Source organism: Mya arenaria, chromosome 6 (assembly GCF_026914265.1).
Source record: "Mya arenaria isolate MELC-2E11 chromosome 6, ASM2691426v1".
In the NCBI taxonomy this organism is placed as follows: Eukaryota; Metazoa; Mollusca; class Bivalvia; order Myida; family Myidae; genus Mya; species Mya arenaria.
This window is the reverse complement of record NC_069127.1, coordinates 75,208,788-75,227,966: the sequence shown is the minus strand read 5'-3', so window position 1 is coordinate 75,227,966 and position 19,179 is coordinate 75,208,788. Positions and strand designations below refer to the sequence as shown.

At 34.2% G+C, this 19,179-nt stretch overlaps 3 protein-coding genes across 4 annotated transcripts; all 3 read right to left on the bottom strand.

The window, feature by feature from the left end:
- Positions 1 to 773: 773 nt before the first annotated feature.
- On the bottom strand, positions 774 to 4,780 carry LOC128239200 (uncharacterized). The gene is made up of 4 exons (XM_052955721.1): positions 4,454 to 4,780; positions 3,233 to 3,394; positions 2,874 to 2,949; positions 774 to 2,642 (listed from the first exon to the last, which is right to left on the bottom strand). The coding sequence occupies exon 4, from the start codon at positions 2,081 to 2,083 to the stop codon at positions 1,154 to 1,156; it is 930 nt and encodes a 309-aa protein (XP_052811681.1). The 5' UTR covers positions 2,084 to 2,642; positions 2,874 to 2,949; positions 3,233 to 3,394; positions 4,454 to 4,780; the 3' UTR covers positions 774 to 1,153.
- A 1,398-nt stretch (positions 4,781 to 6,178) lies between these two features.
- Positions 6,179 to 11,330, bottom strand: LOC128239201 (baculoviral IAP repeat-containing protein 7-like). Its single transcript, XM_052955722.1, has 5 exons — positions 10,776 to 11,330; positions 9,414 to 9,601; positions 8,364 to 8,475; positions 8,114 to 8,242; positions 6,179 to 7,965 (listed from the first exon to the last, which is right to left on the bottom strand). The coding sequence occupies exons 1-5, from the start codon at positions 10,999 to 11,001 to the stop codon at positions 7,751 to 7,753; spliced, it is 870 nt and encodes a 289-aa protein (XP_052811682.1). The 5' UTR covers positions 11,002 to 11,330; the 3' UTR covers positions 6,179 to 7,750.
- Positions 11,331 to 11,708: 378 nt separating this feature from the next.
- On the bottom strand, positions 11,709 to 17,070 carry LOC128239199 (uncharacterized). 2 transcript variants are annotated; one of them, XM_052955720.1, is made up of 10 exons: positions 16,905 to 17,069; positions 16,698 to 16,816; positions 16,456 to 16,507; positions 15,736 to 16,221; positions 14,246 to 14,377; positions 13,916 to 14,106; positions 13,468 to 13,567; positions 12,771 to 12,992; positions 12,418 to 12,560; positions 11,709 to 12,216 (listed from the first exon to the last, which is right to left on the bottom strand). In XM_052955720.1, exons 5-10 carry the CDS (start codon positions 14,352 to 14,354, stop codon positions 12,205 to 12,207), a joined length of 777 nt encoding a protein of 258 aa, XP_052811680.1. In that variant the 5' UTR covers positions 14,355 to 14,377; positions 15,736 to 16,221; positions 16,456 to 16,507; positions 16,698 to 16,816; positions 16,905 to 17,069; the 3' UTR covers positions 11,709 to 12,204. The 2 variants fall into 2 exon arrangements, with proteins under 2 accessions (XP_052811680.1, XP_052811679.1); XM_052955719.1 differs by having other exon boundaries at positions 14,246 to 16,221; positions 16,905 to 17,070.
- Positions 17,071 to 19,179: the final 2,109 nt, after the last annotated feature.

Below are 19,179 nucleotides of genomic sequence, written 5' to 3'. Positions count from 1 at the left end.
AAAAAAAAAAAACAAACAAAAAAAACAAACAAACACAACAACAACAACACCCCTCCCAAAAAAAAACCAATCTAAATTTATTTAGTTTGAAGGGTTGGCATGAGGTTTGTGGGAACTCCCCAAAGAAAATTTCAACAATTTCTAGTATTTTTTTCCTTTTTTTCTCCTATGTTATAATAAAAAGAAAACTTGTACGCCGGGTACCAAGGATCCGTAAGTGGATGTTAGAAAAGTATTTCTGAGAAAACAATGTAAAGCAGATTAGCTTTTAAAACTGCTGAGATTGTACAGCAAAACGCTGATGAAATGAGTAGTTTAACATAACCTTACATTTAACCTAATGGGTAAGCTTTATGATGAGGTCAAAGGCGTGTTGCTTGAGGAAAACAACCTGAAACGTTACAATACTAGCAATCGGAACAAACTCTTAACTGTTTTTCAAAGATATAGGTTATTCCGCTGCTAATGCTTTACTGTTACATAGCTCCCAACTGGTTTATTACGTCACTGGTTTTTAGACATTTACGCAAATATTCACTCAGTTCAATCTGTGAGAGTGCAGCTTTAAATGATTGAATAATGCCAATGTAAGTAAACGAAATACAGTCTTCTTTCTCCTCGGTCAGCGTTATCTGTATATACAATAATATTCAAGAATATCACCTGTTTCTCTCTCTTTTAAATGTCACTTTTTGTGAAGGACATGTAAGGGGTTATGATTTATGTCATCGGATTACATATTAGGTGTTTTGAAATCAAATCAACACTTTACATGAAATTCAATTCACAGTATATTGGCAATCGACATGGTTTGCCTTTGGTCATTTATAAAATATAACCACTACATGGAAAAGACAATATATACATAATAATTATCACGTGATTATTAAGAAAGTATAAACATATATACACACACACACGCACGGACGGACGCGCGTGCGCACACACATACACGAACGCACGCACACACACACATGTTCGTGTACAGTTTAAATGATCTTACCATGTATTTGTCACTATATTAAACGAAAAACATACATTATGAAAACAGAAATAAGACAAAAGAAACGTAGAAAACAACAGCATCCTGCACACTGGCCAAGTTAATGTTGTCCTATATAATGCATCAATCTTTTCTATAATATGATGCATTTCATTTACTAACAACTTCAACGAGGGCTTCACTGCCAATTTCTATTCCATTTTCCTCTCGCTGGATAATATATGCAAAAAGTCGTCTGATCGGATCAATGAAGTATGCATAAAACTTCTCCCAAAGTGTTTCACATGACAGTTTGGACACCTTCTCCAAAAATCGTTTTGAATATTCTTTATCTACAAACTGCAAGAAATTATATACCCAAGATGCATTTATAGCATCGAAACTGTATTTTCCTGCAGTTTTAATATGCTCAAATATTCTTGACGAATCAGCTTTTGTGGCTGAAATATATATTGCGGAAAATAGGTCTCGAAATGCGTTATCCACAAATTTAACTTTGACTCCATTCGTCGACGCGTGTGAAGTGTCTTCCTCTTCAAACAAAATTCCTGCCTCCAATGCCAATTTTGTTGTTATTTTGTTTCGAAATGAGTGAGATACAAAATCGCTGGTAGGAGAACAAATGAATTCGGTTGCAAACTTTCCCAGTTCTAAAACAAGGCCTTTGTGCTTTCCTAAAAACGTGTCGTCGAACTTCGATGGAAAAGTTTTCCCAGAGCAATCGCTTTGAAGTGGTTGTGAAAGTGTTAACTGATCAATCCACGAAAACGCTAAATTCGCCATAGACAAAACTGATTCCTGAGCCGACGATTGACCATCAATGTACTGACAAATAAGTTGCAATAGGAATTCTGGAATACGCAGTATGTTTCGAAGTCTAGGTGAAGACCATTGCCATTGATTCAGCTGAAATTTGCTAAACGTTGGTGTGAAAGTGTTCATCAAAAATGTCAGTGCTTTGCGGGCCAGCTCCTGTATTGAATCTCGCCCAATTCCCTTGAGCCGAATATTGGCGTCTACCGACACTGTGTTTTCACTTTGAAAGCAGTAGTGCCTGGATGTGAACATTATTGTACTCATGATTTTTGGAGCACAAACGCAGTACTTAGAGAGGGACGTTTAAGGTTTGAGCATTCTTGCAGGCCTTCTCGAATGATGAGACATTTCTTTTGTTTTAGTAGCCGTCGAAAAAAGCCTTCCGGTCTACTTTTTGACGTTCCGTCGAGAACATGTTCCGAAATAAGTTTAACCACGTCTTTCTCTAAATTACCGCATTCCTGGTTAATGAAAAAGACAAAATCGAAACGTCCCAAGACATCATCGTCAGAAAAATGCCCCCCATGTCTACTCGTGCACTGAAGAGAGCAGGCATCGTTTGTGCTGCTCACTCTACACCATTCTTGAAGAAGAAACTTACACATCGTAGTTTTACCTTCCCGTGACGTTGAAGATAACACAATGTTGTTACACGTGCTTTCATTCCATCCAAACATATCAGCCCATGACGTAATCCCATTTTCGCTTCCGTTCTTGTGTAGATTTGGCACGACAAACATTTCTTTAAGTGGAGCCGTTATCGTCTTATGAAATGGTGCGACAGTCAGCGAGGAGTAGTTCTGCTGGTAAAACTCGACGAGATCTGAAATAGTACAATGTTTTGCTTTCTTAAAATAATGTAATAAACAAGGGAGTTAAACCGAACTAACATTTGATTACATTGTAAAGGCAGTACCTATACATTTGAACGATGAAGACATATAAAAGCATAGGGCAAACATTAAACAACACAACTGAGGAAACACGTTATTATATTTGTTTGTATAATTTCTAACGCAATGAATAGAACAGATGTTCTTATCATCGAACTTACCGGATTTAAATGCATTGATCTCGCTCCGGGTCAGCAAACCAATCCAAACAGGAATGTTTGGAGGATGCAACTGTAACTGTAACAAAAACACAAACCTCGTACTAACTTGTCGATATATGCCTGTAAAAATGATATACATGACACCCTTGAAATTAGACACTAGCAATTGCAGGGACAAATTTCAGACAATCCAACTATCCTCACTAAACTAGTATTGTAACCAAAAGCCTGTTCAAGGGCCGCAAGACCAAGATAAATCAAACCCTGAACGAAAACATACAAGGGCACAAGATACCAGAGGCAAACTCGTGTCATTCTTACCCGTACCGAATAAGAATATATAAATTACATATACTTACAAAATTAATGTTGTCGCTGGCTACCTTGATATCGTCGTTATTGTACGGTGTATTTGCTATAACTGCAAGCAGGTCATTCAGCTTTACGAGCAAAGTTTGCAGGTCTGTATTTGTGCAGGTATATTGTGCGGCATGCCGTAATTTGTTTGCTTCTGTTCTTGCCTGCAAAGTTGTACACAGCTACTTATATGTTATACTCGTTAATAAATTACCAATTTTGTCCGGTTAGAATTTTTATTTAGGGAAGTGGCTTTAGCAGCTGATGGTTCTACATACTTATTTGAATAGAATAGCTAACATAGATTAATAATTGGTTATTGTATAGCTTTATCATAGGCTAGCCGCCGGACCACATGAAACAGGTGATAAAAACACCAACAACAGACCTTTCTTAAAAGCCCCAAACATAACATTCTTTTAAATCACCTCACAGCCGAATTACTTAAAGAATGGACACAATTACAAACAGAGAGCTTAATCATGGTAGCATGGGTCGAAATAAATATATTCATGTAAACAGAGAAAATATTACAAACGATTCAGAGGATTGTAACTTCGATCAGGAATACAGTTATCGCAGTTTCTTTAAAGGCGCACACTATCGGTTGGTGCATTGTTTATTTTTTTATGCAATAGGCCACACCAAATTGATATTTCGTTCCGCGGATTTACCGCTCTTATTTTTTTGAAAATGTAAAAAAAGTATTTTTATTTTTTTGTGCGCCCGCACCTCCCTTTTGATCGACAAGCAGATTTTTTTCAGGTAATAATTTATTAAAAGGCTAAAAATAATCAAGTATAATTTTTCTACGCTAGTTTTCGTGTTTTTGTAAAGGGAAGTTACCGATGCGTAGTGTTTTTATACTGTATATCGATCGGTTTAGCATGGGTTTCAATAAATTCAATCAAAATGGCGGCATTGTTACCATCGACAGTAAGAGAGAAAACTACGAGAATGAAATCAAGGGAGACAAACAATTTATAATAACAAAAATATGATCTGGTCACACACTATGTAACAATGCTTATGTATGTATACATAATAATTATAATACCAACAATAAACTATAGATAGTGACCTAGTTGTCCCATGCCATAAGCAATTAAAGCTATACAAAGCGACTAAATGTTGTCTAGTAACTAGTGATAAATATTCAAACAGGTAAATAAATATGTTCAACACTTAGTAATCAAGTCTTCGACGCATGAAAGGATACGTACTCGTTTTTATGTTGCACTGGAAGATTCATATGTAATTCCTCGTTCATTTCATATCAAATTACTTTCGAAATTTCCAAACAAATTCGGCTAATGTCTAGTCACAGTAGTGCGCTTATGCGTGGAGTCGCCAGAACAAAAATCGTCAAAGATTCTTAAACAGCTGTGTTAATATTGACTAGGATTAGCCATGAAATGACAATAAACATGAACTGGTCTGAAGGGAAGCAATCAACAACTTTGAAACACAAATGTATGGCCAACAGTTGCCACCCTTCAAACATCGTAAAATGACCTGAGTTACAAATATAGACACAGGTAATAGTTAATAGGAATTGATAGATAAATATAGAAACAGGTAATAGTTATTATAGTCAATGTCCCTGAACTCTAAATGGGTAGTGTATTAATAGGAATTATACATCATTGATAGATAAAAATAGAAACAGGTAATAGTTATTATATTCAATATCCCTGAACTCTAAATTGATGATGTAATAATAGGAACAAAACTCTATTGATGGATAAATATAGAAACAGGTAAAAGTGATCATATACAATGTCCCTGACCTCTAAATGGGTAGTGTATTAACAGGAACTATACATATTTTATATATATCCTCACTAAGTATTACAGTTTATGAGTTACGATAGCTTGCTCAAGCTTCAACAATGTATTTCAATCATACATGTTAACTATATCACCGTATTAGCAAGTTTTAAAAAATAGCTATATCCATACTTTGTTTCTTATATCAGAAACCAAATAGATAAAGGCGTAAGTTATTTTTGTTCTTTATTTTCAGACGTATTATAATTTCAGATATTATAATATGAGAATATGAGCTGAGCTAAAAAGCCCTGAAACAAACATAGTATACACTTGTAATTACATGAAGAATCGTAGATCAAACAATGTTTATAAATACAAACAATAGAACATTAGACAAAATACATATGAATCGCGAGTTCCGTTAATTGCATGCAGATAATTATATGGAACGCAATACAAAGACATGTACATCTGATTATTATCTTACAAAAACACACACTCGCACACGCACAAACACACGCACACACACACGCACACGCACGCACACACGCACGCACACGCACACGCACGTAGAATTCTCGCACAACCTCTACTACATTTACCGTGCTTATGCTGAAGCATGCACGTTAATAAAAAGTAAGTAATTTGTTAAAATACCATGTTTTATTTCAGCAATACTAAATCTCAAATAACAACAATTTGAATCTCAATTGCAATCCAATTAGAACATAAATAAAAGAAGCAAATTCCTTTAATAGTAGGCTTCCCTTCCAAACGAGCTTAGTATAATTTTATAATATTATTTTATGAACTTTCCACGCCAGAAAACAGAATGTTCATAAAATCATTATTGGGTCAAGGTTCGCCCAAAGCTTGAAAAAGGATTCTCATTGGTTAAAAACTCATGAAAACATGTAATCATTGGTTACTAAAAAAGATTTAATACTTATGAGGAAAACATAAACACCTGTTTGGGAAACCAACAATTCTATATTAAGCACATGGCTGATCAGGTGACTATAGCTGGCATCAAGAAATAACAGTTTACAATAATGACAAAATAAATACCGTAAATGTGCTTATGATCACCTGTTCATGAAAAGTCATGAAATAGTATAATTCCTCTTAAAGCCACCTTAAATTAAAAATATTGAAAATTGATAAAAACAACAACATGATTTTAAGTTCAATTTAATGACATATATATTATACTATATTACATAGTCACTCTTCTAATTCATAAGAAGGCTTAATGTATATCCTACAATCGGCCCCCTTTTTTAGACAGGAACATGTTAAAGTTGTTATTATCTAATTGAACTCTACATAGTATAAATGACACCCCATTTAGCGCAACATGACCATGGTAATATGTTTCGAACAAACTGTTTAGAACATCTATAGATGATACAACATATTTTACATGATATGAGACTTTACAAATAAACTGTTGAGGATATCTACTTTATGCAAAACCACGAATTCTTTAATCTTTAGTTTATTTTTTTTTCTTCAAATAGATGAACGGAATTTGCTTGTCAGTCATTTAAACAAAACACCTTTATATTTCATTTTACACTGATGAAGAGGTCACATTTAACCACCATCACTATAATCAGCTTTGCGTTATAAACTCCCGTGACGTGCAGTTCTGTCTGTTGTAAGCTGTCAATCATATGAGTGACACAACCAAATGCCATAAATTTCAGTTGTAGCGCAGTCTGGCTGTTCAAATTTTGCGATTTTGTCGCTTTTACATCCATAGCTAGCGATCTTTTCCATGTTTCTGAAACTGAATTCATTCAGAAGGCAACCATAAACTTGAGGCGTGGTAAACATCGCCTATATGCACATTTAATAAATCAAACCGCTAATTCCATTGTTTAAAAAATGAGCCCCAGGCATGGCCAACCATGGCCAACCATGTTGCAAGAAATATTTGAACTAATTTTCATACGACAAGTAGCACCAGGGCTATAACCAAAAAACGTTTTGAACGGTTTAACTCATACTCATATAAGTTTTGTTTTGTCCGACAAGTAGATTTTTCTATATATCAGCTCTGGTTGAGAAATTGTGCAAATTCTTATTATATTATGGAATGGTATATTCTTAATAATAATATTAAAAGAAACCTTGACAACTTATATCCGACTTTCACATTGTATATCGTCAAAAAACATTAATTATATAACATGGAATAATTACGTCCACGTGCATTTGCATTGTTTTCGTCGCCCATATCAATGGAATTTTAACACAGACAATGTTTGAAGAATTTTGAAAAAGACTTCATATAGAAATAGAGTAAATTACTTAAAAGTAAAGTTTCTTGTTTACTTGGTATTTGAGTTCGGAGAAATATGCAAAGATGTTGTCGGCTTAGTATAGAATCTGTAATGTTTACTTTACTTTATTCCCAGGTCTGTAGATATAGACTGTTTGTCATTCATTATTCACTATATTTCGACTTTATATCTAATTAAGTAACTTATTCTAGACTGGTTTAGAACTTTTTGAATAGACGTCGTACACTTCGAAAAACATATAAAACACTAAATCATATCAATGTTTAGTTAAAGCAAATCCATATAAAAGCTGTGAAATTACAAATAGATAAACTAATAATATGTCACCTCTGCTTGTGTTATCTTAACGGCAACTGAGAAAAGTTGCTGGCGTGTACGGTTGGTGTAACAAATATCGCTTGCATTAGAACATGTATCTCATTTTTTCACAATCTCTTTTTAACGACCATTTGAAGCAAAATACGCCTTTACAAGACCCATAATATCCTTTCGGCAAACAGGACAAGTGCTTAGGGCGGGGGCACACTGGGAACAACTGACAATGTGCCCGCATGGTAGAAAGACGACGTCAGCACGACCGGACAAACATATTTTGCAGCGTGACGTGGCTTTTAACTCCTCATTTTCTTGTTCTAAACGCGTCATGTCATTTGCTGGAAAACAACAACAAAAACACAGATAATATACCGATGGAAATAATGTCTAATTGCAATGATAACGAATCAACAGCTACTCAAATATTTTGATTGAGTTTTATTTGTCAGTTATATTTTCTCTGTCATACAGTTGTTAATATACTACCTTCACATTCTTGAGTGGAGCAACTGTGTTCAGAATTGTCTACACCGAAACTTAAAAAGAAATTGGGGTCGTCTTCCGCTTCCAGCAATATAGATGCAATATCAGTAGCTGTTATCTTCGCGTGTGGGCCTGTTGGAGACAAAATATGCTGAACAAATAGCAGACTCTGTTCTGAACCAGAACAAACCGTTAACCTCAGTATTTGACGTGTTATAATTTGAAACAATCACAACGCATAAATATCGTTTACCATTCTTATTTCGAATCACAGAAATGGCTCTCATGGCATCTTCTTTTGGATATCCATTTTCTATTACAGCTTGCACTGCAGTATTCAAAGAGTCACATCTGAAATCTTCTGTCTGCAATTGAAACTACATAAATCAGACCGTTGAACAGCCAAACGTGAGCCCAGTTTGCTGTGGTTTGGGGACCTTGCTTATGTTATTTTAGCATTGACCAGCCAAACGTTATGCAGTAAACTGGCTAAATGCTGTTGGATCATTGACCAGCAAAACGTTATCAAGCAAATTGGCTGAATACTATTGGAACATTGAACAGCCAAACGTTATCCAGCAAATTGGCTAAATGCTTTTGGACCATTGAACAACCGAACGTTATCCAGCAAATTGGCTAAATGCTATTGTATTATTGAACAGCCAAACGTTATCCAGCAAGTTGGCTTAATGCTATTGGATCATTGAACATCCAAACGTTATCCAGCAAGTTGGCTTAATTCTATTGGATCATTAAACAGCTCAACGTTATCCAACAAGTTGGCTTAATTCTATTGGATCATTAAACAGCCAAACGTTATCCAGCAAGTTGGCTTAATTCTATTGGATCATTAAACAGCCAAACGTTATCCAACAAGTTGGCTTAATTCTATTGGATCATTGAATAGCCAAAGGTTATCCAGCAATAATTGCTAAATGCTATTGTATCATTGAACAACCAAACGTTATCCAGTAAATTGGCTTAATGCTATTGTATCATTGAACAGCCAAACGTTATCCAGCAAATTGGCTTAATGCTATTGGATCATTAAACAGCCAAACGTTATCCAGCAAATTGACTTAATGCTATTGGAACATTGAACCGCCAAACGTTATCCAGCAAATTGACTTAATGCTATTGGAACATTGAACCGCCAAACGTTATCCAGCAAATTGGCTTAATGCTATTGGAACATTGAACCGCCAAACGTTATCCAGCAAATTGACTTAATGCTATTGGATCACTGAACAGCCAAAAACGATACCAGTTTGGTTTAGTAAGAAACATGCTTAATTTTATGTACCATTGAAGGCGTGTCATCCTCTGGATTGTCTCCGTCCTCCACTTTCCTGATAAACATTTTCCCCTTTGTAATGAGTACATGATGACAGGCCGGGTACCATTTGGCGTGCTCAACCATTGGGTCGTCCCCGGGTTCCCAGTTTCGGAGCCCTCCGCCGCAGTGGTAGCAGCGAACACTGTCCTGTACACCTGGAAATGGAAGAAAAACAATGCAAATTGATTCACTGAATGAAAGAACAAACACAGGGGCATAAAACCGACAGAGTTAGTCCACTGAAATAATAGCAAGACTTTCCTTCTTAGCACAAGGACGAACGAAACGCTGCTTCACTGCAGGACAAATAAGATTCCATATCTGCAATGAATGCAACTTCGAACGGACTGCAGTACAAATGAAAATAAAAAAAGATCTTCATATTAATTTTAGTGTAATGATTAATAATAAAATGCATGTGACACTTATTATACTTTCTTAACGATGATTTGTTTTCCATGACCTTTTTAGTAACTGTTCGATACATATGAGTTTACTTTTGTTCGATATAAATGAGTTTACTACTGTTCGAAATGAATGAATTAAATACTGTTCGATATGTATGTTTTTACCTCTGTTCGATATGTATGATTTTACTATTGTTCGATAGTCACGCTTTAAATTCTGGTCGAAATGTACCATTTAGTACTATATTTGACTATAGTCAGTTGCAGCTTATCTTTAATTTAAAAAATGAAATGTACATGCATTTCGGTTTTAATAAAATAAATGCTGTATATTTATATTTTTAATTCAAATAATATTAATCAAATGTTCCTTTACAGCTGTAGATAAGTATTTATAAAAATAAATTAAATAAATAAATATACATCTTGTGTAGACGGCAACATCGTTTTGATTGGTAAATATAGAAACAGGTTATGTTTTAGTTTATTTGTACTCATATTGATAAGATGTCCTTGAACTATATATGGTAGTAAATTGTATTGGTAGATAATTATAGAAACAGGTAATACTTCATGTTTACCCAGTATCATAGTTAAACGTCCTTGAACTTTAAATGGAAAAACACTAGAAATACGGAAGTTTAATAACAGGAACGATAAAACTATCACTGATAGACAATTAAATAAAATAGGTTATAGTCCACTAAAAGAAGCTATACCGCCAATGATCCCTTTTGTTGAGATGATACACCTAGTATAAAACATCTTAGGTAAAATGGTTGCAATTTTCATACATAAGGCAAAGAGCATTTTGCAAAAAAAGACTTAACATCTATCTGATCGACACGCCTATGAACAAAATCCATTAAACGTTCTACATAATGTAAAATTTACAAAAGTTGAATTTTCATTGTTTTATTACCTGTATAAACTAAGCCTGCATCCACCAGATCTTCCACTTTGACATGTGCATCAGCTGGCCAAGGCGTTGAAGCGCCCGTGAAAGACGCAGTTCTTCGCGACGCCAGTGCATACTGCGGGTATTTCGGTTTCAGGGTACTTATTCCCAAAGCAAGCGGTGTGGGTTTGGAACCCTCCTTCTTTTGTTTCGTAGAGACTACATCAGAACAACTGTTTCTGGCTGCCATATGTTTTCACACATCTAAACTTGTTATAAATGATCGTTGGTAAGCTAAATTGCGCATGCTCTTCACGGGTATAGTTGAGCTTATCAAGGCAAACATGAGACATGTAAACAGGTGATATGAATAGTCCTTTTTTTCAAAATGTTGAAAGCTAGCCAAGAATACAAATTTAAACCTGTAATGATATGCTGTGGAGTACAAGGACATACATATACAGCTGTTTTGATGGAATCCCAAACATCTCCGTGCTAGAATGTAGGACAACTTCATATGAACTAATTATATTGGCTTAAATCTTTGTCGACAAATTCAATACTGATAAAGGAAATTTGATGCGATTCTTTTGCTGTATTCATGACCTGTTTATTAAGACGGACAGCAAATATCTAAACACCACCACCACCACCACCACCACCACCACCAACAACAACAACAACATCAACAACAACAACAAACGCCTCGGTGCGACGAAACCAAGTTTTGCAATGATTGGCCGTAATATATGTAATGATAAGAACATGTTAAATATAAATTAAGATATTCAGTTTCATCTTTTTTTGTACGACGTTTGCTATTCTTAAAACAAGGTTTCATTGTCAACAACAAAAAGAAAACAAAAAGACAACAACAACAAAGACACAACAGCATCGACCACAACAACAAAAAGAACAACGACGGTATAACACCGTTTGGATTTTGGCATATCGAAATCAATTTCACATTTATTCCAAAAACAAAAATTCAACAATTTTAACATATAAATAAAATCCACAATAAAACAAATATGAATGCAAACTTGTTGAATAAGAAGAAAAATGAGCAAAATGTTTGAGAATTGATTGAAATTTAAAACTTTATAAACAAATAACGGTAAATAATGGTTTATTAGAGAAAAACATGGTGCACTATAATGAAATTAGGTTAAAAAGACAACAATAACAAATACAACATATCTTGATATCGGTGATAACACAACAAAAATACACTTGAAAACAACAAGTTTCTGCATATTAAATCTGATAAGTAAGCATAAACAAGATCCTGTCTCAAACATGAGATGCAGCGTTTCAACTCAAGGCTATCTAAATTCAAATGACGTAATCTATTTATTTATAATCTCTCCTCCCAATCTATCGGACCGACACAACTCTTGGCATGCTGTCTCCGGGTTTTATGTTACTCTTGCTTGGAATTTCCTTTAACCATTCAACCGTTTGCCTGTAAAAGATAATGTCATCCTTCACTTCTTTTAGACATTTAATTGGAAGGAACATGTGTTATACCATGAACTATCAAATAGCCAGACTCTTTTTGACACTATCACACTAATTCTGTCGTTTTATAACTCATACAATAAATATGGACTGATGTTGTATAGTGAATAAAGGAAGAGCATGTAACTTAACAAACATATCACACCTTTCGAATGTAGTCCTCCCCCTTAGAGAAGATAACGTGGTAACACCCTTTGTTTAAGATGGCGTGTCTTTCCCAAGGGTCGTCATTGACATACCAGTCAGAAATGATAGAGCCACAATAGTAACAGCGGCATGTCCTTTCACCTAAAACAGACGAGACAGCCTCCTTCCAGTATATATGTATCCTCTATGTATACACTAAAACTATCAATATCATAGAAAACATGGTACTTCATTTAACTGGAATAAAATTAACTAACATTTAAGGCGATTCAATCCAATTTACTACAAGTAAAGGAACTGAGCCCCTTTTTAATTAAAAAATGAATTCCTAATAAACGGGTTGTACATAACCTGTATAAATAAATCCAGCCGCAGCCATATCTTGCGACGTTGGCATTTCGGCTTCTCCTTGAATGTTCACAAACGTGTCTTTTCTGGCATCAAACGACAGAAACGCTGCTTCCATCGGATCTCGGTACCGTTTCCCGGTCAAGGTGCAAAATTCCATCATCATTCCCCTGTAAGTGTCCTTCAAGTGGTAAAGCAAGGCCGGTGACAGGAAACGTTGGACACCTAAGAGCGAAATAATTATTAGGTATACACGTGCAAGTGTACGTCTAGCAAGTCAACATGCATACGTTATTGTCACAAGAGATTCTTTCACCCACTTGGCAATTTACTGCAAATGTAACTAACGTATACACTTAAGACAAAATTTGTGTTGATCCGGGGCGTAACTACGCCCTGGCGTACAAATCATTTTTGATCAATCGCGATATATTAAATGCTTAATTATCGGAATCAGATATAACCACCGAAAGCTTTAGGGGTGTATCTATATGTAGCATTAAACTTGTTAATTTCAGTATTCTTCAAAAGAATTCTACGGGTGTGGACGCCCCTCACGCTTCCATCTCGTATATTAACACAATGAGACCCAATTTATGAAAGAGAATTCCATTCAAAATGCTTTGTAACGCCCATTTTTATATCTTAAACATTATAACTATGTATTGTTGTAATAATAATTACGGTATAGTTAAATCACCTTGAGGATTATGTTCATATATTTGAACTTCTCTTCCACGTTGAAACTCCTCAGCTCGAATATTTACAACATTCCTGAAGTTCACTGACATTTGACAGCGCTGCAAAACCCCCAGAACCTTCTGATTAGCAGAATCATAAGAATGCACCGAACAACTGCACTTCTATACAAATGTTTTACGATCAAACCATATTATAAATTAAGATAAAATAAGTAAGATGGTAAAAAACAAATGCATACGTTGAAACACCATCATTACCTACAGTATACGAATATATCTCGTAAATATAACTTTGTTAGAATTTAATCATATTGGTTTAACGTTGTCCATTGGATTAATCGTGGTCACATGTCTAGTGATAAATATAAGTATTTACTAGTGCATGGAGCCTTGAACATTGAGCGAATATACACAACGGTTACATCCGAGGAATATTTTGTACCTTACCTGAACAATACTGGGTGCCCAAAAACCATCGTTTTCCGTAACGTATGCCTGGTTTATGAAGTTTATTCCCTTTTCAGCAATCACATTTATGCAGTGCGGAAATCTGGCACACGTGGCGTGGGCTTTCCAAGGATCATCGCCTTGCGTTGGACGTATAATGCTACTGCAGCAGAAACAGCGCAGAAAATCGCCTTAAACAAAACAGAAAATGCAGTATAAACATTTAGCAGAAAAGGTTCGATACATATATTGAACATTTATATGTTTTATATGTCACTTTGGAATAACAAAAAAACTTGCAACACCTGAAGGTCTAATGACAAACTTTACCGTGTTTTGAAAATCCCGATCTTGCCCATTCTGTAACATTTAACCAATTTCTGGTCCTTGCATATTCTTGCATGGACCGTTCTCTTTGAGGAGCGTTTCTGTTCTGCATGTTCTCTTTCTTGCAACTTTGTCCTTAAAGAAATGAGCAAAATCAAGTCAGCAAGATAAAACAAAAGCAAGTACCGAATTGGTTTGTAAAGCTTGCGCTTAATGGAATACTGAAATATACAAGTACTATTTTGAAAAATGTTTATTCAGTCTTTTAACAAATCAGTATAACATTTAGCACGTTTCATGCTATGTGCAAACTTATTATATTTAGAACAATTTATTTCACTTAATTGGTTTTATCTAAAGACATCGAATAAATATCCACGAGCCAATTGATATGTATTTAAACCTTTAAACCTTAATCTGGTCAATTGTACCCAATGTGCTCATTGCCAATGATGGACAACTATGAAATTGCGGATGCATCCGGAAAATAGAACGCTTTTTATGAACTCACAAAATATATTCCTTTAATCGGTCAACTTGTTGTGCGACTGGTTATGTGATACTTCGAAATACACTGTTAATGAAAATATTTGAGTCGGTTCTATGAGGCGTTGATAGAAATGTTCCTACCAATGCCGTCAATGATCAGTCTCAATCAAATCTATACTTCTGTAATACTTAAACATTATTAGATGTATATAAATTGGAGATTTAGTTCTTCATCAGAAGTGTACAAGCCGGTTGTACTGTAATTGGTTCAATTTTCTTGTTTCGTCTAAATAGTAACCTAGATTCATTAAAATTTACAATATAAATTATAATTTCCCATGTTTTCGTTTATAACGTTTTAGATCCATGTACAGATTTTAAAAAGAAACAAGACATTTATAAATTTAAGGAATTTTTTATCAGTTTTAATTTAGGGCAAAATTCCATTATATGGCATCTTTGGTACAATTTAAGCTTCTTTAAAAAGTTAACAAGTCTTAAAATGATGAAAATGAAATGATCTGGTATACTATGAAACAAACACAAACTACACATGTTTGCATAATACGCGAACAAAATTCCACCTAATCATATAAGAATGATTACATGTATTGCGCTTGCCAAAGTGACATTGTCAAAAGTCTTGAAAAACCCATGTATTAGTATTTAAGGGATCCCCTTTGTCAGTTTGTTTTTAATCGAACTTGTAAATCTAACCACCGCTCATGAGATACTAATATATCACGGTTTAACGTTTTACCTGACTATTTAGGCCATACTTCCAGTATTATCTTACAAAGACATGTTAAATATGCATTATGAAATTTTCAAAGATCTTACAATTAAGTATTAAACGCAAATGATTTTCCGTTAGCAAATACCTCAAAACAGGTATTTCATTTAATAACAATATCCGGTTTAATATAATACAACTTTTGAAACCTTTTACCAGGATCGACTGATCAAGTTTGACAACTTTAGAAAAGAGTTGCAAAAAGTCTTACCTGCAAATCCAATTTATTATAATGTAGAACATTATTAACTTAGAAAACACATCTTGATCCAAAATATTCACAAATATTGACCATATTCACCATTAAATAACACATGTTTTATACTTCCGTTTTTAAATATATACTTTATTAAACAAGACCAAAACTATAATATCAGCGTTATCAATTACAAAATTGTTTCAATACTCCCCCAAAACTGGAATTCCCCACGGATGACTCAAAATACTATATATAGCGTTCATGCAACTATGCAAATCTAGAACATTCACGCCATGTAAGTCTTCACTGTCTTTGTGACCTCCCTTTCACAGTCTGGACACGTGCTGGTATTCGGTACGCACTCCATACAGACCGCCCTATGACCACAGGGAATTATCAACATGCAGGCCGGCCGCTCTTTGCAGACCCGGCACTCCAACATGGACCGTAGTCGCCAGTTTTCCTGTTCTAATTCCGATATGGACATCTCTGACGACGCTGGTAGTGAAGTATTTGTACATAAGGAAGTGTGCAATCTAATTTAAGTAGAACTGCGAAAAAGTATGAAAATATACTAGTATCAGTTAAACGTGCAAATTAATGTTGTTTGTATTTATTTTATAATGTAAGTTGTTACATATCCTACTTTTTATTGCATGTGCACATTGATGCTTCGTTCGATTGAGAATATGTTATATGATATTTGATAGACATATCCGAAATAACCCAGACCTTTTCTTGTAGCATCTGATGATAATGCAGCAGGTAAAGTCAATCCTGGCCTCTAGATATGTAAAAAAAAACAGTTACTCGGAATGGTAAACGAAAACTTCAAATTCAAAATGGAGTATGCATACATTTATATTACTAGTATGTCAAAGTTATTCTAGAAGTTATTTTATATGGTAACATCGCTTTATGTGTTATTGTAATACAATACTATCTGTTGAAAGAGTGTTTCAACTTTTGCTTACATTTGCCAGAAAAGGACACAGCTTTGATATTTCTTCATGTATCAGCATTGGATCGTCATCTTCCTTGAAGTAACGTAAAGATGTTCCACAGCTAAAACACATCACTATGTCATGGTAACCTGGAAGTGGAAAAATAAATCGAATTTAATTTTTATTTAAAAGAACTGTCCTTTGAAGTACTTTTCTATTTATATGGATGATACATACCTGTCGAATAGAACCCAGCTTCAGCCAACTTTAAAGGTGAAGATTTGTATTTCCAGTTTTGAAAAGTACATAGTCTATCATCGCAGTTATCCATTATATGATGGCCTTTACCTGTAACGTTTATATTCTAGAATGTTTATAAAATATTTGAATATATAAGAAGCCTATACCTTTAACCCCCGGAATCCACATAAATAAGTACAACTCATGACGGGAACCCATTGATTGAGAAGATCTAAATTTATTCTCCGTATTCTTTTATAAACACATGTCATCAAGTTTCAAGTTTTATTTACATGTTTGGCATATAATATGCATGATATGATGACATAGAAACAAGTTTGAAACGGTTGAAACATAACAGTGAAACAAATATCAGTAACTACATTATATAAAACACAGTGTGCAGCACTTCAATTGAGATTAAATTAAAAATAATGTTTACAACAAAATACAAAAACATCAGATTATGACTGTGAATGTGAAAATTAGCGAAAGTAATGTTTTAAAAAAACTTAGGTCAACGTAAGAGTCCTTATAGTTATGGAGAATGAGTCAACAAAATTATTGAGATTCATGGAAGTTAGACATAATTATCTTTCAAATTTTTTTTTTGGTTTCTATCTTTCCAGTTCATAAGTAATTCAAGTTTTAATATATTTGGATGAGCATACTAATACTGCGGTTCAAAGTTAGATCTTATATCATAAAAATAATAACATGCTTACAAATAGTGGTATTCATCAACAATGACATTTTTATCGCAAAGAAAACAAATATTCTGAGATTCAATATTTAAATGTCGGCCCTTCTCTATGGGTAAAGGATGATTTGTAGTTCTAAACTTATAGAGTAATTTACAAAGACTATACGGAATATATCGAAATATTTTTTAGAATTCACTCTTAAAATAACGATAAACAGTACATTTTGAAGATTCCTCTACAATACTTGGTCATTGCTGTAAGAACTGATCTTTCAATCTAGTGTACACAATTTTCTTGAAATAATCAAGGGAAACAACTTTTTGGTTTAAGAAGTATTAAGATTACCCAAGTTCATCTAGAATATTTTTTACAGAAGATATCCACGGAGAAATAAGAATATTATTATTGTGTAAAACTAACAAAATATTGTACAACAATTTACATATTTTACTATGCCTGGCATTTAATATTTCCCCCAGTAGCAAAGCATTCTGCATTTTGCTCGAATGGAAAGATGTTTCAAGCCTATTTCCCTTAACAGTCTTACACCATGCAATTTGGAGTACCAAAGTTGAGAAAAATTCATTTAATAGTTCTGTGATAACGATTTTAACTAATAAATATTTTTTCACTTTTAATTGTTACTTACAGAATATGAGAGATAATTTCTGTTGAACTTTTCAAATTCGGTGAGCTCTATGGTACTCAAACATTCCAATAAGTTGCCGCAATGTACAATTTGTTGAAATAATGACATAAAAGATGAATTCCACTTTGTGTTTAATTGCTCTACATGTAGGGATTTAAGGGAACATTATATACCAACATTTTATTGGGGAAGACCAAGTATGTTTTGTAAACCTCTTCAATACGACTAAAACATATATTACATAAATTAGCTATTTATGTTATTAAAGCAAATAAAGTGAGAAATTCGTTAATCAACATCTCCGAGGGGTTAATTTAATACTATCGTGTGCTCGCATAAAGCTCCAATCATCTAATGCATACACCATGCGTATGATTTGCATATGATTGTCTGCGAACTGGATAATTATATCACAGTATGTCATCGCTTGCGAAAGACCAAATTTTATTCAGACTGCTAACGATCTTTGTACAACTTACAACACGCAATAACATACTTCCGTTGAGTATTGAATACCGGTTTCCTAGCGGGAAAGATAAAGATTGATTCGCAGGCGGTGTCATTCGATCATAATATTAGTTTTATTGAAAGTATTCGACTATAAAACGAAATGTGATTTGGCTTGTAATGAAAACGTTAGGTTTAAACGCACAGTCACAGTCATACGCATCAAAGATGAGGAACTTTGTCCAGGGTTTTCATGTTATTAGTAAATATCATTATTTATTAACACTTATGAAAAATTCATCAGGCGTCTTGCCCTTTTCCTGGAGAAGCTGAAAGACACTCGTTTACGAAAGGCACGATTTCTTTAAGTGTCTCCAATTCGTTGGACCAAAGCATGAATATAAAAAAATGCATTAAAATACTGTCTACTAATACCACTTTGTAGTTATAAATAACTGGTACATCCGGATTA